The 22498-nt window shown below is 45.8% G+C and overlaps 1 protein-coding gene across 15 annotated transcripts in view; it reads left to right on the top strand.

Moving 5' to 3' along the window:
* Positions 1-22498, top strand: part of OPA1 (OPA1 mitochondrial dynamin like GTPase) — a 76357-nt gene that overhangs the window by 40472 nt on the left and 13387 nt on the right. For all 15 annotated transcript variants that reach the window (XM_084847836.1, XM_084847841.1, XM_084847842.1 and 12 more), the window contains 7 exons: positions 1989-2141; positions 3232-3340; positions 3656-3735; positions 5946-6086; positions 8401-8517; positions 14600-14693; positions 15475-15585. In XM_084847836.1, the coding sequence (XP_084703962.1) occupies positions 1989-2141; positions 3232-3340; positions 3656-3735; positions 5946-6086; positions 8401-8517; positions 14600-14693; positions 15475-15585 (805 nt within the window). The remainder of the gene's footprint in view (positions 1-1988; positions 2142-3231; positions 3341-3655; positions 3736-5945; positions 6087-8400; positions 8518-14599; positions 14694-15474; positions 15586-22498) is intronic.

Raw genomic sequence — 22498 nt, forward strand, 5'->3', positions numbered from 1 at the left:
CTTCGTAGCCAGTCATTCACCCGGAGTATTTTTCTTTCTCTTTCTTTCCCTCTTGTAACTACTAGAAGGATGAATGAGAAAACTATCTGGGCCCCAAAGTTCTTGAGTTTCCTTCTCAAAGCTTCGAAGTCTGATGTGATTTCTTAGTAGCTCCTCTTGGCGATATCATTTGTTCCCACATGGACGAGAAGACAGGGATGCCTGTCAGCGGACTGAAGGCAACCCTTCAGTCACGTCTCTAATCCATCCTCCTGGGAAACAGTATACCTGGTGAGTCCACAGGTCTTCGTGACATACCTGGGTTTCGATCCCATGCAGCAAGGAGTCTCCCACTACTACTACTCTTCTCTTCTTGTTGTAGGCCTTGGTTTCATCGCCTCTGCTTGGCTGACGTTCAGCCTCTTGCTCACGCTCATGCAGGTTCCCCTGTGATTCTTCCTCTGCAGGCTGTCCTCCATTCTCATCCTCAACTACCTGGAATCGGTTCCACAGCTCCACTGCTTCCACTGGTGCGGAGTAGCGTCTAGTTCTTCTTCTCCTAACTGTCACCCTTTTCCAAGGAGTATCCTCTACTCCATTTTTCCTCAGCTCAGCAGTTTCCTCTTCTGCCTCTGCTTGCTGTTGCTCTTCTAACTCCTGTACTTCACTTTGCTGCTGTAGTTCCACCGTTCTGTCCAAGGACTCTTCATGTTCTGTTATTCCCTGGAGGGTCAACACTCGCTGCTCCAGTCCTCTTTTTCTTCCAGCAGCGTGAGCAACTTGCACTTGTTGCAGGTGTGGGCCATGTTGTTCTTAGGCAAGAAAACAAACGTGGCACACGCCTTGCAGGTCACCATCACTGGAGAGTCTTGTCCTTCCATAGCTTCTTTTCCCTTTTTGTGTCTAGCTTTCTGGTTGTTCTAGAGTAGTCTGTGCCTGCTCCTCTACTTACTGCAGGTTAAAAACAGAGTCCCACTGGTATGGAAATGTGTGTAACAAGACAAGTACATTTTTTAAATGAAAAAAAAAAGTAAATAAATAAATAAATGTTTGGGGCCTCCCCCTTGACCTCCCCTGGCCAACTCCTGTTTGCTCCCCCAGTCTGCTCGCTCTGATCACTCGCTCTCTGGGAGCTTGCTTGCTTCTATACTCCCTAGACCAGCTGGAGCAGCTTCCTCTGCTCTGCTCTGCTCAGCTGGGAGGCGGGAAACAGACTGAAGCTTCCTGCCCACACAGCTGCTGGGAGTACTCAGGCCACACCCCTCCAATTCAGTTGGAGCTTTCAGGAGCACCTGGTGAGCTCACAGCCGCTCAGAAGGAAAAGGACAGCCCCCTGGGTTCCCTCCAGCTTCCTTCAGCCCACTTACCTCTTTGCCTTTGTCTCCTTTGTCTCTTCAACCACTGCAACTCCCCTGGCCATCTCCTGTTTGCTCCCCCTGTTCGCTCGCTCTGATAGCTCAGTCTCTGGGAGCTTGCTTGCTTCTATACTCCCAAGACCAGCTGGAGCAGCTTGCTCTGCTCTGCTCTGCTCAGCTGGGAGGCGGGAAACAGCGTGGTCTGCCAAGCCCACTCCCTTCCTTCAGTCAACCTCCCTCTGGTGTATCATCTTGCCTGGCAGCCATAGCTCTTCCCACTCAACCCATTGCGGAAAACAGCCCCGCCTCATGTGCAGTGTGGTGACTCCCCCACCAAATCAGCCTTTTACTTTCCTCACACAAGTGGCACTGTTAGCATTCTGTTATGTTCATCTTCCACCTTGAGCAGTTAGAATGTTCACGATTCTTCTGTAACAATGTGAGGCCACAGGCAGATTTTACCCTATTCTGTGTACAAGCAGTGGGTGTGTTGATAAGCAGAGATGGACCATTACTCTATTCTACTGCAATGTGGTTAAACATCTTACGTTATTTCTACTCTACTCTGTGTGTTGGCCTTTGTGTTAAAGCACAGTCCGATCCCTCCTGCATTTGGCTGCTTTTGAAGGCAGGACTCTGTTGCCAAATTTGCAGGTTGCCTGGGAAACCCTCCAGGAGGAATTTTCTCGCTTCATGACAGAAGAGAAGGGGAAAGAACATGATGATATCTTTGACAAACTGAAGCAGGCTGTTAAGGATGAGAGCATCAAGCGGCACACTTGGAACGAGAGAGCAGAAGACAGCCTGGTAGGGCTTTGCCTTCACTGGAACTATTTTTCTTAAAACATTGCCACAGCTGTCTAGAAAACATAAAAGAAATGAATGCTTCTCAATTTTGGCATGTCTTTTTAGGGGTGGGGGGTTGGGAGGGGAGGGCTGCTGCAGTTTTTTAAAAAGTCACAATTTATGTGCTAACTATGCAGGTACCAGCCAAGGAGCCCTCTTTTTCTTAAGCACATTTCTTCTGTTGGTTTGGATCACTATTTTGAAATCTGTACATGAATTGGATATTTGCCCAGCTAGGTGTTAGAATGTTTTCTGTTTCTGAGGTGATTCCATCACCTATCATAACTTTTGTAAACTTGTCCTTCCTGGAAAGCTCAGAGCAGATCACAGGGTGCTCTCTCTCTCTCTCTCTCTCTGTCTCACTCACACACACACACACACACACACCGCTTTCACTTACTGCAAAGCCATGCTTTGCTGACTTGATGATTGTTGTCTCTTACAGTGGCTTCATACCCAGAAGATCTTGTACAGAGTCAATGAGTTGGACACAGAATAGCTTAGGGCGCAATCCTGTGGAGAGAGTCATCAGCCTCCGAAGTCAGAGGCTGACAGCTATCCAAGGCAGGGCAGCTGTGCTTTGGCCTCCCTGCATTTTGCTAAACAGGCAATTTTGCCTGTCTAGCCGGGGAGCTTCAGAGCGGGGGGAAGGGGGGGCGTGGCACATGGGAACCTGCGTAACGCAGCTTCTGCAGTCCCCGCCCTGCCCCCAGGACCACCCCCTTTTCCTCATCTCCGCACTCGTTTCTGATGCTGTCTAGGGGACATAGGATGGCTCCCTTAGTCACACTTTAGTCCCATTGGAATCGTAATTAACTTATGTCATTGATCTCAGTGGAAGAAAAGCATGACTAACCCAGTCTAGATCCAGCCCATTGTGTGCTTTCCAAATCCTCTGGAATTCTTATGGAACAGTGTTCTGAATTATCTGGAGTTTTTGCAAAACTTTTTTTTCCTGAAGTCAGGCTATTCAGGAAACACCACCAGTTTAGTGACTGACTAGAACAAGGGGAGATGTTTGTACCCTAATGATTGCACTGTACATTGGCAGAGGGTAATCCAGCATAATGCTTTGGAAGATCGCTCTATATCAGACAAGCAGCAGTGGGATGCAGCAATTCAGTTCATGGAGGAAACACTTCGGAGTCGCCTGAAAGACAGTAAGTGCCATTTCCCTTTGGCTGTGCTGCCGCCGCCGCCTCCTTGTCCCCTGGAGCATCTCTGAGACTGGCCTTCTGTGCCATCTGCACCTCCCGTGAAAATTCCCCCCTCTCTTTTGGTCATCTCCTGTCAGATCTCCTCCTCCCTGACCTGCCCTCCTGCCATCCCTCCTTTTGTGATCAGTCCAGAATGCTTCTGTCACAATCAACTTTTTGTCCCATCGCTAGGATCTTGCCACCGGGAGAGAAAGCAAATCACAACACTATGTTGTGTTACAATATTAAAGGTTTCTTGTTTGTCCTGTTTTTGTCCAGCTGAATCAGTTATTGAAGACATGGTGGGCCCAGATTGGAAAAAAAGGTGGCTCTACTGGATGGGGCGGACTAAAGAACAGGTAAAAGGCTGCGTGGTTGTGGTGCTGGACTCTTCTGGGAGGATGGCTCAGCCCTGCTTATACTGAAATGCCAACTTGCTTCTAGTCCACCTAAAAAAGGATACTGTAGATCTGGAAAAGGTGCAGAGATGGGCAACCGAAATGATCAGGCGGTTGGAGCAACTCCCGTATGAGGAATGGTTAAAAAGTTTGTGAGTGTTTAACTTAGAAAAAAAGGCAAGGGAGGGGTGATGTGACAGAGGTGTATAATGTTATGCACGGTGTGGAGAAACTGGGTCCCATGAACTTGAATGATACGAGATTGAGAAGAGATACAAGGAAAAATGTCTTCCCGCAGTGCATAGTTAAAGTGTGGAATTTGCATAGTTAAATTATGGAATATGGACGACCCCATGGTTCTAGTACTATGAGAGGGAGAAGAATGTCTTCCTGTGCACTTTCTCGGCACCAGGCTTCATTTTGTACACCTCTATCCTGTCTTCCTTTATTTGCCTTTTACAGTCCCAGAGGTTGTAACCTTTCCTCATAGGGGAGTTACTCCAGCCCCTTGATCATTTTGGTTGCCCGTTTCTGCACCAGTTCTGTGGTGACCAGAACCGTACACAGTATTCCCAGCATGATAGCACCATAGATTTGTATAAGGGCAGTAGGATATTGGCAGTTTTATTCTCAATTCCTTTCCTAATTATGCCCAACTTGGATTTTGCCTTTTTCACAGCAGCTGCACACTGGGTCAACATTTTCACTGAGCTGTCCACCACAACTCCAAGATCAAATTTGGTCATTCAGCGTTGTTTCATATATGTAATGGCCTTGATTGGAGGACCACTTTCATTGCCAAAGGCAGTGAATACTCCCATTTGAACGTTCCCCTTTTCAGTTTCCATTTCCAGTGTCCTTTGTTTTATTGCCACCATTCCTTTGGCAGTGTTCCTTAGTTAAAAGTAGGGAAGAATGTTGTTGTGTCCTTTAAGCTGCACTGTTCCCTAGCATTAGTAGCTTCCGTGTTGTGTCTACTGGTTCCATACCATCTCTTTGTTATATTCTCCACCGAAACATTAATTCAGAACAAACTGGATGTGGCAGTACCCATAACAAATGCCACATTTGCCTGGCTACTAACCTGTCAATTTCCTTTCATTTTCAAACTGTTCATCAGTTCTTGTCCTTCAACTGGACAAGACAATATCTGTCTGATGGTCATATAACATGGAACCCATTTTCAAAGAATGTTTAGACACCAGGCTGTGTTTCTTCAAGTTTGTTCATGTTCTGAAGGCAAATTTGCATGACTTGGTGTAGCTGTTGTGCTACAAAGAGGTTTCATTTGTGAAGCAGCACAGGAGTACAGCTTCTCAAGTTCCCTTTGTTCAGTCCTTATGAGGAGGGAAAGAAGGTTGCCAAGCCCATATACCAGAGCCAGGGTCCCATGTCAAGTTTCCATAAAGTTTGCTTGTTTTCCCCTTCCTGTCCCATCCCATCTTTAATGAGCTTCCACAACACATTAAAAACGTGGTTGTTCAGGCAGGCATTTGGGGTAGGTTAGGGTATTTTTAGAAATATGATGTTTTAATGTAGAATTTTATTGTTTTAAAACTTTGTATTGCTGTACATCACCCAGAGTGCCCGGGTGACTGGCCAGATGGGCGATTAAGAAAGTTAATTAATTAATTAATCCCTCCTCTTGTGTCGCATCTATCAGATTGCAAGGCTGTGGACAAGAACTGTCTTTTTAAAATCTTAATACAATACCTAGAAAATTTTAGCTGCTTCATAAATGATTTAATAATACAATATTTATATATCCAATGGTTGAGTGACTGGAAGGAATCTTCCCCCTCCCACATCTCCCTGCACCCCGACAAGCCTCTCCAGAGGCCAGGGGGCTCTGTTGAACCATGTGGGTTGTGTTGTGGAGCTGCTGGAGGAGGGCTTGTTGCTCCAAATCGGGCAGAGGTACTTCACAGAAGGTGCGTTCACCTGGTTTGGGGCAATTCCCCCTGCTTGCACATTGCATCCCATCAGGAAACAGCTGATGCTCTTCAGGATGCCCCCAACCCTCCAGAGAGGCTTTTTGGGGGTGCAGCCGGGTGAAGAAAGATGGGTTGTGTACACTTCCTCCTGCCTGGGCAATAATTGGGTGATGATGATGATGATGATGATAATAAAGATAAACAACGACATAAGCAATTGCATCTCCTTCATTTAAGACAATCCGCAATGAAACAAAAAATGAACTTGAGAAGATGATAAAATGCAACGAAGAGCACCCAGCTTACCTTGCGAATGACGAGGTCACAACCGTTCGAAAGAACCTTGAGGCCCGAGGGGTAGCAGTCGACCCGTGCTTGGTAAGGTGTCTCCAGCAGAAGATTTACGAGCACTTTGATTTCCAGTTAGAGGGGAAAGATAGGCTTTAAATATGGAAGCCATAATCTGTGCCGGTTGTGAACAAAACATCAAGGCTTGTTCTCGTGAACGCATCTGTGTATTTGCTGGCTGCCAGATGGTTGGGCACTTTTCAGGTACTTGAGCTCCCTGACATTCCCAGGATGTTTGAAGTTGTGTTTGATGGAGGCAATAATAGGAGGGGCTCCTAATTCTTTTTGTTCCCATCAGAAGTGCCACTCCTTCCTGCATGCGTGTGTGAGAGAGGGTGACAGAGACAGAAAGGGGAACCGTCATCTGGCATTGCTGTTTCTCCAGCTACTCTTTTTAGGAAGGTGTAGTGCATGCATGTTGGTTTTGGACATGAGAGATTCAAGTTCACTTTCCAAAAACTCCTACTTAGTCCCACAGTTCAATAAGTAACTTGCAGAAAGAACATAAGAAACTGCCTTACGCAGAGTCAGACTGTTGGTCCAGTCTAGCCCAGTATCGTCTCTGCTGACTGGCAGCAGCGGCTCTCCAGGGTTTCAGGCAGGGCTCTTTCCCAGCCCTACCTGGAGATGTTGTGGAGCGAATCCAGGACCTTTGCATGGAAGGGAGGTGTTCTACCCACTGAGCTAGATAGATTCCACAGCAGAACAGCTTTCCCCTGCTCAGATGGATTCCGTGGGCTTGCGGACCAGTGTTCTAACTTTCCCGAATTTTGTGCAAATTTTGTTGTAGAAAAATGCACAAGATTTTTAAAAAGCGGCCAAAAATGCACATTCCCCCCATAGGCTAAAGTGTGAAACTGTGCATTTGGGGGGAATTTGTGCGTTTTCACATGTGCGCACTTGCGCAAATTTTGAAACAGAAAGGAATCCGATTCTGCCCGTAGACGGATGATGGAACGAAAGGTGCCTGACAATCTGCGAAACGCAGACGGAGTGGATTTTACTCCATCCGTACATCCCGAAGATACAGCAAGGTTGGCTGCACTGGAATGGAAGCAGGCCAGTGGCGCCAGGCATGGCCTTTGTTGAGTGTCTAATTTATGTGCAGGCAGCGTTCCCTCCTTACAGTGAAAAAGGAATATCAATGTTCAGTAAAGATGTCTGGGATTCTGTCATTTCAGAACATAATGTGGAGTAGTTCTCAGCACACTCTTTGGGGGGAGATGACCTTGTGGATGGCTTCTCCTCATGATCTTAGTCTTGCTGTATCCAGTTGGGATCAGGGATTATTGTTCCACACAACAGAGACCCTGGAGAGAGAGGTGTTTTGGCCACTGCCTTTGGCCACCTGGAGCTGTCACTCTGTGGGCATTTTACACGGATGTGTTTGAGGGTTGGCAAAGGGAGGCGAGAGAGAGTTGGAGGGTCTCAGCAGAGAGGAACAGCTCCAGGCTTCACCAGATCTGATTTCTCAGCCCCGTGACATGTGGGACAGGCCTTCACAGGCTGATCTTTTAAGGTCATAAGAGAAAAGAGCTTCTGCAAGGGACACCAGGCCTAAGCTGCGTAAAACTTTAATACTTGAAATTCACCTTTCTGTGCCTGAGATGAACGAGTGGAAGTCACAAAGTCAAGGATGTCAAGAGGGCAGGTTTCAACTAGATGTTAAAGCAATATCAAGTCATATCCCAGAGGGTTGGTATGTTTTAACATGCTGTTAAGAAGAATGATGTCAGTGCAGAATTTGGTGCAAGCTGACTTTTCTTGTGTGAGGTGTACAGTCATCAAAGGCAAACTAACAATGAACAATGCAGCGGGGGGGAGCTTTCCCTCCCCTTCCTGACATGTCCTTTCTCTAGATTGTGTGCTTCTGGGCAGAACTTTGATTTGTTTTTTTACAATCCTTACATATTGCCTGGCAGTACAGGGCACCTGAAATAGTGGATTTATTTTATTTATTTAAACATTTCTTGGCCTCCTTTCAGGGCAGAAGCCCTCCCAACGTGGCTTACAGCAGTAAAATACATAAAATGAGAACCTCCTAACTGTAGCGACAGTTCAAGCAGTGTGGAACAGGCTTCTGCTGGACAGATTTTCAGTAGATCTTTTTTTGCAAGAAGCAAACTGCTACTGGAGCTGGCGTCTGCCTTTTCTACTGTACCTGCTGCCCTCTGCGAAGGAATGGCGTCCACATGAGCACATAGCTCCCCCTTCCCTGGCAGCCAGCCTTCCAGCACCTTGGAAAGGCGGAGTGTTCTTCTGGGCAGCCTGGCCCCGCTGGCACGTGCTCCGGTGCCGTTTGGACTCAGGCCAGCAGTAACCAGATGTTTCTCTCTGGTCCCAGATTAAAGACACCTGGCACCAGGTTTACAGGCGGCATTTCTTGAAGAAGGCCCTGGGCCACTGCAATCTCTGCCGGAGAGGCTTTTATTACTACCAGAGGCATTTTGTGGACTCCGAGGTAAGTGGAGGAACTCAGGGTTGTGAGGGCTTAGGGAGTGGTAGCTCTCCTCTGTTGTCTAGTCAGAAGAGAGAGAGAGAATGTTCTCACTCTACTCTTTTGAGTGGTGCCTATATGTGATATTATTGGGACATTCCACTAGATGGTAGTCTTGGGATAAGCATGTGATCCTGCCTCTGTTGCCTTTTTAATGGGCTGTGCCTACTGAGTGCCTATGAGCAACCCCTCACAACAATGTGTGTTGGCTGTAGCTTTGTTTCCGCACAGCTCCTGTGAACATCTGCTGTCCTTTGCAATGTTAGAGGCAAAGGTTGTAGCCTAAACGGAACCTTGCTGCCTGGTCCAGCTGACTTAATATCTGGTGGACCAGCTAAGGCTGTAAGGAAGTTGCTTTTAGAGGTGTAAATGAAGCTCTACCCTTGCTGTGTCTTCACACGGCGTTGATCCTGCTGTTACTGCGTTGTCCATGATCAGCCTCGGGCTTGGATGGCTGCATTGAAGGCTTCCAGCATTCTGGCAAAGCATGTCCTGCTACAACCTTGGGCAAGCCAGGGGCTCTAATAGGAGAATGCCTCGCAGCCTTAGTTTCCCCATGAATAAAATAGGTTATTTTATTCATAAAATAGAATAAAATAGAAATAGAAATTAGTACATGGCCAGCTGGCTGTGTGGGTGGATGAGATGGGATCTGTTGTGTTTGATGCTATTCTGTGATGTTATATAGAATGATGCATTCCACCTTAATGTCCCTAGTTTTAAGCACTTAGGTTGGTTACAAATGCTAAACCTTTTCTGTCACTTGCTTGAAAGCAAAAGAATGCAGGATTTGAACATCAGGAAAAGCTTTCTGACTGTTAGAGCAATACGACAATGGAACCAGTTACCTGGGGAGGTGGTGGGCTCTCCCACACTGGAGGCATTCAGGACGAGGCTGGACAGCCATCTGTCAGGGATGCTCTGACTTAGATTCCTGCATTGAGCAGGGGGTTGGACTCGATGGTCTTGTAGGCCCCTTCCAACCCTACTATTCTATGATTCTACCACCCATTGCATCTCCACTGGCAGAAGTCACAGAACCTCAGGTGTTAAGCTCTTGGGGTCAGTGAGCTTTCAGGTTAGGGCCTCCTTGGTGGTGGCACCCTGCCACTGGAGTTCCAGGTCCAGCAGTTTAGCTCTGAATAATGCCTGTCTGTTATTGCTGCTCTCTTTTTTTTTAAGGGTTTGTTTCTCTGATTGCCTGCCTCCTCATTGCTTTATGCCTGCCTCCTCATTGATTCAAAGTCTTTTAACAAGTACTGGACAGGATATCTGACTCCTAAAATAGCTTGGTTATGTTATTTAAAAGGTATAGGCATATGACCCTTTCATGGATCACTGCCTTGTTGTGGCGAAGGGGCTTGTGTAACTCAGTGAAGCCATAAGCTATGCCATGCAGGGCCACCCAAGACGGACAGGTCATGGCAGAGAGTTCTGACAAAATGTGGTCCACTGGAGAAGGAAATGGCAACCCACTCCAGTATTCTTGCCAAGAAAACCCCATGGAACGTATCACAAGGCTAAAAGAGATGACGCCGGAAGATGAGCCCCTCAGGTGGGAAGTTGCCCAATATACTACTGGGGAAGAGCAGAGGGAATTTCCAAGTAGCGCCAGAAAGAGTGAAGCGGCTGGGCCAAAGCCGAAAGGACACTCAGCTGTGGATGTGTCTGATGGTGAAAAGAAAATCCGATGCTGTAAAGAACAATATTGTTTAGGAACCTGGAATGTCAGATCAATGAATCAAGGTAAGCTGGAGGTGGTCAAACATGAGATGGCGAGATTGAACATCGACATTTTGGGAATCAGTGAATTCAAATGGACAGGCATGGGCGAATTTAATTCAGGTGACCATCATATCTACTATTGTGGGCAAGAATCCCTGAGAAGAAATGAAGTAGCACTCATAGTCAGCAAAAGGGTGGGAAAAGCAGTACTGGGGTACAATCTTAAAAATGATAGAATGATCTCAGTATGAATCCAAGGCAAACCATTCAACATCACAGTAATTCAAGTCTATGCGCCAACCACTGAGGCCCAAGAAGCTGAGGTTGATCGGTTCTGTGAAGACCTACAACACCTTCTAGAACTAACACCAAAAAAAGATGTCCTCTTCATCATAGGAGATTGGAATGCTAAAGTAGGAAGTCAAGAAATCACTGGGATAACAGGCAGGCATGGCCTTGGTGTACAAAATGAAGCAGGACAAAGGCTAATAGAGTTTTGCCAAGAGGACACACTCATCATAGCAAACACTCTTTTCCAACAGCACAAGAGACGACTCTACACACGGACATCACCAGATGGTCAGTATCGAAATCAGATTGCCAAGTTCTGCACCTAGGAAAAAGAAACCAAATGCACAGTTACAAGATGGGGGATACGTGGCTCAACCACACTACGAGCGAGAAGGATCTTGGAATTGTCGTCGATCACAAGCTGAATATGAGCCAACAATGTGATGTGGCTGCAAAAAAGGCAAATGCTATTTTGGGCTGCATTCATAGAAGCATCGCTTCCAAATCCCGGGAAGTACTAGTTCCCCTCTACTCAGCACTGGTTAGGCCTCATCTGGAGTACTGTGTCCAGTTCTGGGCACCACACTTTAAGAAGGATGCAGACAAGCTGGAGAGGGTTCAAAGGAGGGCAACAAAGATGATCAGGGGACTGGAAACAAAGCCCTATGAAGAGAGACTGAAAGAACTGGGCATGTTTAGCCTTGAGAAGAGAAGACTGAGGGGAGATATGATAGCGCTCTTCAAGTACTTGAAAGGTTGTCACAGAGAAGAAGGCCAGGATCTCTTCTTGATTATCCCAGAGTGCAGGACACGGAATAATGGGCTCAAGTTACAGGAAGCCAGATTCCGACTGAACATCAGGAAAAACTTCCTGAGTGTCAGAGCAATACGGCAATGGAACCAATTACCTAGGGAGGTGGTGGGCTCTCCCACACTGGAGGCCTTCAAGACGAGGCTGGACAGCCATTTGTCAGGGATGCTCTGACTTGGATTCCTGCATTGAGCAGGGGGTTGGACTCGATGGCCTTGTAGGCCCCTTCCAACCCTACTATTCTATGATTCTATGATTCTATGATTATGTCCTTTGCAGCCCAAGATGGAGAAGCTCTATGCAGTCAGTAAAAACAAGACCTGGAGCTGACTGTGGCTCAGATCATGAGCTTCTTGTTGCAAAATTTCAGCTTAAATTGAAGAACGTAGGGAAAACCACTAAACCGTTCAGGTATGACCTCAATCATATCCCTTATGAATATACAGTGGAGGTGAGGAATAGATTTCAGGGATTAGACCTGATAGACAGAGTGCCCAAGGAACTATGGACGGAGGTCCGTAACATTGTTCAGGAGGCAGCAACGAAATCCATCCCAAAGAAAAAGAAATGCAAGAAAGCCAAGTGGCTTTCTGATGAGGCTTTACAAGGAGCTGAGGAAAGAAGGGAAGTGAAAAGCAAGGGAGAAAGGGGAAGATATATCCAACTGAATGCAGAGTTCCAGAGAATAGCAAGGAGAGACAAGAAGGCCTTCTTAAATGAACAATGCAAAGACATCGAGGAAAACAACAGAATGGGAAAGACTAGAGATCTCTTCAAGAAAATCGGAGATCTCAAGGGAACGTTTTGTGCAAAGACGGGCATGATAAAGGACAAAGAAGGCAGGGACCTAACAGAAGCAGATGAGATTAAGAAGAGGTGGAAAGAATACACAGGAAAGAATACACAAGAACTATACAGGAAAGATCTTAATGTCCCTGATAGAGATGATAGTGCGGTCACTGAACTGGAGCAGGACATCCTAGAGAGTGAAGTCAAGTGGGCCTTAGGAAGCATTAGTAACAACAAAGCTAGCGGAGATGACAGTATTCCAGCTGAGCTATTTAAAATCCTAAAAGATGATGCTGTTAAAGTGCTGCATTCAATATGCCAACAAATTTGGAACACTCAACAATGGCCGCAAGACTGGAAGAGGTCAGTTTACATTCCAATTCCATAGAAGGGCAATACCAAAGAGTGTTCAAACTACCGCACAATTGCGCTTATTTCACATGCCAGCAAGGTGATGCTCAAAATCCTACAAGCTAGGCTTCAGCAGTATGCGAACCGAGAACTACCGGAAGTACAAGCGGGGTTTCGAAGAGGCAGAGGAACTAGAGATCAAATCGTCAACGTTCGCTGGATCATGGAGAAAGCAAGAGAATTCCAGAAAAATGTCTATTTCTGCTTCATTGACTACGCTAAAGCCTTTGATTGTGTGGATCACAACAAACTCTGGCAAATTCTGAAAGAGATGGGAGTACCAGACCACCTTACCTGTCTCCTGAGAAACCTGTACGAGGGTCAAGAAGCAACAGTCAGAACCAGACATGGAACAACCGAGTGGTTCAAAATTGGGAAAGGAGTACGACAAGGCTGCATATTGTCACCCTGCTTATTTAACTTATATGCAGAGTACATCATGAGAAACGCCGGGTTGGATGAATCACAGGTCGGAATTAAGATTGCTGGGAGAATTATCAACAACCTCTGATATGCAGACGATACCACCCTATTGGCAGAAAGCGAAGAGGATCTCAAGAGCCTCTTGTTGAGGGTGAAAGAGGAGAGTGCAAAAGCTGGTTTGAAACTCAACATTAAAAAAACGAAGATCATGGCATCTGGCCCCATGACTTCCTGGCATATAGAAGGGGAAGAAATGGAAGCAGTGACAGATTATATTTTCTTGGGCTCCAAGATCACTGCAGACGGTGACTGTAGCCATGCAATTAAAAGATGCTTGCTCCTTGGGAGGAAAGCTATGGCACACCTAGACAGCATAGTAAGAAGCAGAGACATCACCTTGCCGACAAAGGTCCGTCTAATCAAAGCTATGGTTTTCCCAGTAGTAACGTATGGCTGTGAGAGCTGGACTATACGGAAGGCTGAGCGCCGAAGAATTGATGCCTTCGAACTGTGGTGCTGGAGAAGACTCTTACGAGTCCCCTGGACTGCAAGGAGGTCAAATCAGTCAATCCTAAAGGAAATCAACCCTGAGTGCTCCTTGGAAGGACAGATACTGAAGCTGAAGCTCAAATCTTTTGGCCACCTAATGCGAAGAGAAAACTCTCTGGAAAAGACCCTGATGCTGGGAAAGACTGAAGGCAAAAGGAGAAGGGGACGGCAGAGGATGAGATGGCTAGATAGCATCACCGATGCAATGAATATGAACTTGAGCACACTCCGAGAGACAGCGGAGGACAGGGAGGCCTGGCGTGCTATGGTCATTGGGGCCACGAAGAGTCGGACACGACTGAACGACTGAACAACAACATAGGCATATGAATCAAAATATATGAATCTTGGAATTAAGTTTAAGTTTATTAACAGCAGCAACAATTGTATATAGCCCTGCATTGGAAGAAAAACAAAACAAAATCCCTCCCACCCACCGTTATCTGACTGGTTTAAGAGCGTTTGGAGCATTGCTTTGATGTAAAAATGAACTTATCCGTTTAGAAGATCTACAGGAACTCAGTCTGATAAAATTTATCCAAGTGTGTGCTCCTTTGATAGTATTTTGGCACAAGAGTGTTCAAGACAGTGTTTTTCCTCATGTTGTTCATACTCTTTCTTTAATAACCACATAAATGCTCAAAACCCCCAAACCGTTCATGGCCAGGGAGCTGCTCCTCCGTGGGGCAGCCTTTCCCATGCCGGATGCTCATGTCCTGCTTCATATGCCCCTTGTGGCAAGAGTGAGAAGCAGGGCCTCTGACACAGTGGCCCCTCAGCTTTGGAACAACTTTCCATCTATGGCTGATTTCCGTAAGGGCTATAAGGCTTTCTTATTTTGGCAGGCATTTGGTTGATTTAGTAATTTGGGGGCTTTTATCATTACTGTTTGCAGTTCAGTTTTGGGATGTATTTTATATTGTGTGTGTAAGGTTTATTTTACTTGTAAGGTTGCGGAAAGTGTCCTGTAAATATTCCAAATGAGTTGTGCATTTCAAGTTGCCTAGCTGTGTTCTTAGTGCTAACTTCCTCTTCTGGTGGCTTCAGCTGGAATGCAACGATGTGGTCCTGTTCTGGCGGATACAGCGGATGCTGGCCATCACTTCCAACACTTTGAGGCAGCAGCTGACCAACACAGAAGGTGAGGGCTGCAGAGGCTGCCATGCCTAGATGATTGTCCCAGCCTTGTTTGGGAGCAGAATCCTGCCACTTGCTCAGCACTTCAGATGCAGTGGGCCTCCTGCACTCATGCTGGGCTTGCCATTTTGGTCTTGTCCAAAAGCTCCCTTTTAGGACCTGCTGCCTATGGATCGGCTGATTTGACTGAAGTCCGATTCAGCAAGACTGGAGTAATGGTACTTAGCAAGAATGAGGAGTGGGGAGAGTCATCTCTTTTAATAACTGTGGCTGCACTCTTAGGCTGCTCCTGCATCCATTATGGCACCTAAAACTTCAGGTTGGGTATTCTTCCTTAGGGGTTGGCACTGTAATTGTTTTAAAAAAACCCTCATTCATATCTCTTCCTTCTAACAGATATCCCATTTTGACCGTATGTGTTATGCAGCAAGGACTCCTTCCACCATTATTTTTTTTCTGCCCTCTGCAGTGGCACCCACCATCTGGAAAACCCTCCCTCATATAGTTTGGGAGGCAGAAAATGTGACATCTTCTCAAAGCCTCCTGAAAACACACTTGTTCGCTGAGGCTTTCCTGGGCTGTAAATTAATTATGCCACTCCCATTTTACTACTCCTTGATTTTTTACTGTAGCTGGTAGTGTTTTTAGTGCTGTGTTTTAATGTTGTGTTTTTAATATTGCATTTTAATATTGTGAACCGCTGAGAGATTTTATTATATTCAGCAGTGTATAAATAACACAAATAAACAAAAATAGTTCTGTTAAAAATGGCATCTTTTCTACAGTGAGGCGCCTAGAAAAGAATGTAAAAGAAGTGCTGGAGGATTTTGCAGAGGACTGTGAGAAGAAGACAAAATTACTAACTGGGAAACGAGTCCAGCTTGCGGAGGACCTCAGTGAGTATGTCTCTAGTTCAGAAACAGATGGACACAGCAGTACCTAAAGAAATCCCTTTCCTGCAGAAGTTGGTTCTTCAGGAAATTCTGCTCAAATTTAGAAATGTCTTTTGTTTTATAGGCTTAAAAAACTGAAAATTTCTTGGTCTTAATTTAAGCCGCCGTAGTTAGTTCTGGGTTCCTCTGCCTGTACTAAGAGGTTCCCATAGTGCACCTGCTTCTGGCAACTCTACTGATACATTTCCATTTTGCTCTACCTTTAAAAATATACTAAAATGGTATGTAATATTAAATTCCTCATATGTTCATGGCACAGGACACCTTTGATGAACCAACAGCTTTGGCAACTTAGGGTAGCAACCTTCTGAGTTGACCAGAACTCTTCCCCAGGGTGGAAACAGGGTAGATGCATTCTGTGCGACTCAGCTGCTTGCTGCCCTCCCTTTCCCAGCACAGAAAAGGTGCCCTCTGAATCAGTTCTTGCATTTCATCTGCCTGGCTTTAGGAGATGCTACTGTGCTTTTCCCATAACTGAAGGGCAGATTGCATCTGGAACACATTTCTTCACTTCTCCTTTGTAGTAAGTAGACAGGGGGCTTCTGTGACTTTCCTGCATGGCCAGGGCACCTCTCTTTGGTGATAAAAGCACAGGTGGGCCTTCCATCCGATAATGTTACATTCATGACATGTAGCAGCCGTTGGGGAGATCCTCCTTGCCTGTCTCGGTCAATATTTGCATTTTAATCTCCAGTTGAGTTCCTAATTGGAAACATTTCCTGGTCAACAAAGCCGCTCTCCTGTTGGGACTTGCCACCGGATACAGAAGGCTTGCTCTGTTGCTAGGGGAACATCAACACTTAATGCCATGGTGTTGTCCAAAGGGCTTTGTCATTATTCACTTACACTGGGATGCCCCTGGATGGCGTCTTCTGCTGTCAAGAGGCTGCCATGAAATGGACCGGTGCACAACTCCAGTTTAATGCAAGCCTTTTGTTCTCATCTTTCCTTCTACTTCTGGAGTGTTCTGTGTTTAACTAGGCATGTTCTTCTTAGAGTGTTCATTTCCCCCTCTTGTGATGATTGTGATTAAACTTCAAGACACCTGCTTGTGCAGGAATTCCTTTAAAAAGCAAATGAGTGCCAATTGCTAAGAAAATAAGTTCATACTGCAGAACTAATCAGATATTTTATGGAAACATGAAAACAAAATATGATTTTATCTTAATAAATAAACTGTGGCCTTTTGGAATGTAAATAGCTTCAGTATTAATATTGTTGAGCCAAGTTCAAGTATGACATTTAATGGCCCCAGAACATCTGAAAAAGGTGTGGGAAAAGATGTTGCCTGCCATAATATTTCAATGAAATATCCTGGCTTGCCTGTACTACTTACAGCTGGTGTGTTGCCAAAACACTTGTCCAGGAATTGGTTTTAATGCTTTGGGCCCTGCGTAGTTCCAGTTTAGTCATGCAGCTCAAATTTGCAGGTTGGAGGCTCTTGGCTCAGGAGGGGTGTCCTCTCAACAGGAGCCTGTCATGTGTGTGTGTGTGTGCTGGGGGAGAGTTAGGAGAGAAGCAAGAAGAAATCTATTTATGCCTTGTGGGCTTGACTAAATGATGTGCTAATACAATTGCATTGAACATGTCTTTAAAAACAAAAAGAAAAAAGCAGCTACAGCAGCCGCCAGTCAGGATTGGGACCATTGGGTGGGGTTTAGCCCTTTCCCCTGCTCCATAGTCCTGACTAAAGTCACCCCTCCAAAGCTACTATTTTCCCTTGCGGAGAAGCTCCAAAGGAAGCCTCCCTCCCAGGCCAGGAAGCAGATTCAGAGGAGAGATTTTAGTCAAAACCACGGTGTAGGAGGAAGATTTGAGCTGCACTTTGCAGACCCAGTCCTGGCCATTCCTTCTCCCTCTCAGCTGCTTTTCAAAACATTGTTGTTGTTGTTGTTGTTCAGTCATTAAGTCATGTCCGACTCTTCATGACCCCACGGACCGTAGCACACCAGGCCTTCTTGTCCTCCGCTCTCTCCCGGAGCGTGCTCAAGTCCATATTCATTGCATTTTTCAAAACATATATGTATTTTAATCTCACGTTTTAGCACATCACCTGGTTTGGCCTTGAGTCTTCAGTAGCTTACCTCTGGGTGTGTCCACTTTGTCCTCCTCCCTCTAGAACTTGTAACCATCTTGGAAATAATTATGTCCAAGACTAAACTGCCTAAGAACGGGAAGCTGTAAGGGCTTTTTATTTCTGTTTCAAATTCCCACCCCACCCTTTAGAACGTTCCCTCTCCCACGAGCAATGGGGGTGGGTGGACTGGCAATCGCATGTCATCAAGCAGTTCTGTAGCCGGTTGCATCTTTGTGACTTGCTGAGATTATGCTCTGTAACCACAAGAGATAGAAAACTACCGGAGAGACAGGAAGGGGAAGCTGGTGCTCCTGGCGTTTCGAGCAGCAACCCACCGGCGCAGCCGAGAGCTGCTGTGGGAGCTTGTACACCTGCCGCTGTGGAATCTTGGTCAGCATTAATGGGGTTTCCACAGGATTTGTAAAGGATTTGGGGGCATTTTCATTTTGTCATTTCTGGTTTGCTGTGCTAATAATTTAGTGCTGAGAGGGATAATACACTGCCTCAAAGAGACCAGCACCTTTTCTCAGCTTCCAGAGGCAGCAGGGGGTTGCCTTCAGGGGGTCCCATTGAAAGAAGGGCTGATGCAGAGGAAGAAGAAAGGAGTGTTTGCTGCCACCCGCTGACCTCCTGCCTCTGTTTACTGTCCTTCGCTGCTTGGGGCTTCAGCATCTCCCAGGCAGCCGTCAGCGGCCGTTGGTACGCGTCCAGCTTTCTTTCTCTGGGGCTTGTCTGGGCTTGCCGCCGCCTTTCCCCTCTGCACTGGCACTTTGCAAACCGGCCTCTTTCTCTAAACCAAACCCTTCCTCCTATCTGCCTTGCAAACAGAGGCTTTCCAGTGACGGTGGCAGGCAGTGCGTGCCTTTAGGGTAGTGGCTGGGTTGCCAAGTCTCGTGGCTTTTGTGGGGAGTCTTGAGAGCTTTGTTTAACTCTTCTTGTTCTTGTTGACACATTGCAGTAAGGCCCATGGCTGTTTTCCTTTTGACCCTCCAAAACCAGCTGGGGTTGCTGTGGACCTGAGCAGTTGTTTGAAATATTTGTAAAACCTTTTGTAGCAACCTGACCCATTTCATATTCCATGTACTCCTCAACCATTATGGGGTCCATTGTCCTGTGGTGTGTTATCTCTGCCCCTCCCTTTCTTTTTTTATATATATATATATATATATATATATATATATATATATATACACACACACACACACACACACACACACACACACACACTCAGGTATCAGGGTCTGATTTACCCCGACTGAAGGGAAGGTGGAACTATCCAATGCCTAAATTGATTGGGGCCCATTCTCTCCCCAGCAACTTCTCAAAATGGAGTAGTGAAAATAACTTGGCATTTTGCCTGTATCACAAAGTCCAATCTTTGGTGGCAGGGCTACTTCAAGAGTGCTGGAATAGATTGTTTTAGGTTTCTGTAAAAACAATTTGGTATGTTCAGGTGTGTTCAAAATCCCAGAATTTACAAAGCACTACAGAGGGATCTCTTTGTCCCCGGGAGTAAATTTTACATTAGGGCATAGGGATGTTCATTCTGCTCCAAGCTGACTTTATTTTGACTCAAGAGTTAACACTCCCTCATAGTGCAAACTTGCAACACTGATTTCTTATTTGTAATGTTCTTCTTGTAATGGAGGGAAGCCCTGTTAGGCTATTGGGGCACATTGGACCCCCTCATGTTTATTTACTAAATTTAGAAAATAAATACTCTGAGCCCAGTATTTCACCTCTGCATTTAGATTTCTGTTTTGCTTTCTCTTCTGTTCCCTCCTCCAGAGGTTCCTGATAACTTACATTCCTCATTGGGTTAATATTGAGAGTTCCAATATACTCCAGTTGTTTTTGTGTTAGACCAAACTTTTGGAATGTGATAACAATTTTACTTATTTATGTATGTATTTATTTCATTTCTATACTGCCCAATAGCCAAAGCTCTCCGGGCGGTTCACAAAAATTAATAAAATCTATATTTTATGTTACACGGGAGTCATTTGAAATTTATCATTATATTTATTTCCATTTAGGACTTTACAGAGGTCTGTTGAATCCATTGAGGTTGCAAAAAAAAAAAAAGTATGCAAGGGTTAAAAACACTAAAGCCTTGTTGCCTGGGAAGACAGATTGACATTATCCTCTGAGTACAGCCCCCAACGCCGCCCCGCCCCCCCCCCCCCCCGGCAACTGAAAGCGGGTGAAAAGAACTACACATTTGCCTGAAATGGTATTATTTTGTAGTCACTCTGATAGTTTTGAGAACCTGTCAGAGACTTCATTGATAAAATCCATGGCCTTGGGAATCTTATCACATTTGCTTTGCATGGCATGATGTCTCTGTGCTTTCTATAAGAAATGGGGCTAAGTCCCCCTGGTTAAATCTATACAATTGCTACACTGGGCCAAACCAAAGGTTCATCCAGCTGAGCCTTTGTAATCAGACAAACTCGCAAGGATAAAAAAAATACTGTAATTTGGACATTTGAGTTGTCAAAAAATATTAGGTCAGTTGTCCAGTTAAATAATGGCCATGTATTCAAAGCATTGTTTTATTAGAACTGTAGTAGCATATGCTAATTACACACACACACACACACACAGCCCCCATTAGTTAACTGGTATGAAACAGTAATATCAACTGACTATAGCCCCAACACTTGATGGTGATATAGATTCCCTCTGGCTGGTCTGCACCATGTGGTAGAGGCATGCTTCCCCTGAACATGGGCTCTGCATTCCTGGGTCCCATGCTAATAGCCTCATCCCCAGCACATTCATACTGAAATGTTCAAAAAGGTCCTTATGGTCTAAGCCGTTGCAAAACTGGTGTCAAAGTATTCCTTTGATTAGTCCAGTCTGAAGGTCTACTGTTCCTCTTAGAGTTGCTTTCTCCCCATTTCAGTAGATAGTCACAGATTTTACTGTTGATTCTGACTAGGTATGATGTTGGAAGGCGTTTTTGTCTGCAACAGTATGTTAGACAATGTTCTCTCTCTTCAGTCAGGGCGCTACTCTCATCCGTTGGTTTCTCTTAGTTCCAGCTTCTCTCAAAGACCTCTGCTTTTCTCCAAAATTTGTTTGTGGAGGAAGGTGTAGCGGGAAGGAAGGGGGCCTTGTCTAGAAAGCTGAAACCTGCAGAGGGGGGGTCCAGCCCCCTCATTTGTTGCCAGTGCATGAAATGCTGACACCTGGGCAGGCGTTGCGGGCGAGTGGGAACATTGCGCTGCACAAAGGTCTCTTCCGGCTGGGAGGCCAGGCCCCAAAGGTGCAGGCGTGGTTCTCCTGGCAGGCAGCTGCTCGCTGGCATTCTGGCACTGCACGCGTAATTGCAGTCGGAGGCTGGGGGCTGGCCGCTCAGAAAGCTTCGCATTACCCAGACAGCTTCAGCCAGTTTGGTTTGGGATGTGTAGAGTCTTGCAGGCTCCCAGACCATTTTGTTGAGATGGAAATGGTTTTGTGTTCATGTCTGTCCTTTGCTGCAACCTTTCTGTGTAATATTACTATTTACTTACTTATCATAGAATCATAGACTGGTAGGGTTGGGAGGGGCCATCAAGTCCAAGCCCCTGCTCAGTGCAGGAATCCAAGTCACAGCATCCCTGACAAGTGGCTGTCCAGCTTCGTCTTGAACGCCTCCAGTGTGGGAGAGCCCACCATACCCACCAGTTTATACTTATATAAACTGTTACGAACACTTAACCAGTCAACCCCTTTTTGATCTTCTCCAGCTTCCTGCCTATGGGGTCAGCAGCACAGCCTCAGCACTTGACCAATCTATACCAAGAACTGATGAGTTAGGCTGCTTTGCAAAAGTGCTGCAGTTTCGTTTAGGCCAGGCAGCTGCCTATGTGGGGATTGTGGAGCCAAGACCCCTTGCCAGTTCACACAAGGGGTCTGTTGGACCCATGTTCCTGCACAGTTCAGAATCCATCTCTGTATATTTTTGTCATACATGTAAAGAGCTCTTGGGAGTTTCTGGCCACAGCCCAGCCTGGGTTTATGGGCTTAAGCACACTTACCTCTACCTTGGATCTTGGCCAGTTTCTGTTGCTATATTGGGCCCAACTTTATGCTTATCCCACATGTAATGAGATTTCTTCACTGTTGAGGGAAGCTGTGTATTTGCCAGTGCATTTGTCTATCATCCCACTGATAATTGACTGCCAAGGCCCAGGCCTTTGGAAGGTGGTTTGTTATTCCTCCTCCTCCTGGGGTGATGAGTACAAATTCCTCTTTATTGTCTTGCCTTTACTTAACTGTCTGTAATCCTGTGAACTCAGCCAAAGGAAAGGCAGCTTGTCATAGCAGGGACAGTTGAACTGATAGCCATTCAAAATCAACAGACATAAAGTGTCTCCTGCAGGAGTGCTGGGGCTTGCTTGTGTCAGAGAACAAGTAAGGTAGCAGCACCTGCTTTGTGCTCGGGCAAAAGGGTTTTTTAGGGAGTCATGCCTTATTAAAGGGGAGGCAAAATATCATCCCAGGAGAGTGTCCATCAGTGGCAAGCCTGCTTGAGGGGTTGATGGTGGACCTAACCTCAGAACTCCGGATGAAGCGACTGGGCCATGGTGCTTTCCAGAGGTTGTGGATGAAGAGCCAGGCACTGAGATCCAGGCTCAGGGACTGAAGCTTGGACAATGTATTTATTTTTTTATATAAACTAATATTTACCTTATTTAAAAGTATCAATAAGTGGTTTACAAGAAAATGAACTACATTAAAATACATGGCGATATACATTAAAATACAATTAAAATGCAGCGCATCCTTCGT

This window comes from Heloderma suspectum, chromosome 3 (assembly GCF_057233095.1).
Source record: "Heloderma suspectum isolate Gila_16-S chromosome 3, 16-S_ref, whole genome shotgun sequence".
Lineage (NCBI taxonomy): Eukaryota > Metazoa > Chordata > Lepidosauria > Squamata > Helodermatidae > Heloderma > Heloderma suspectum.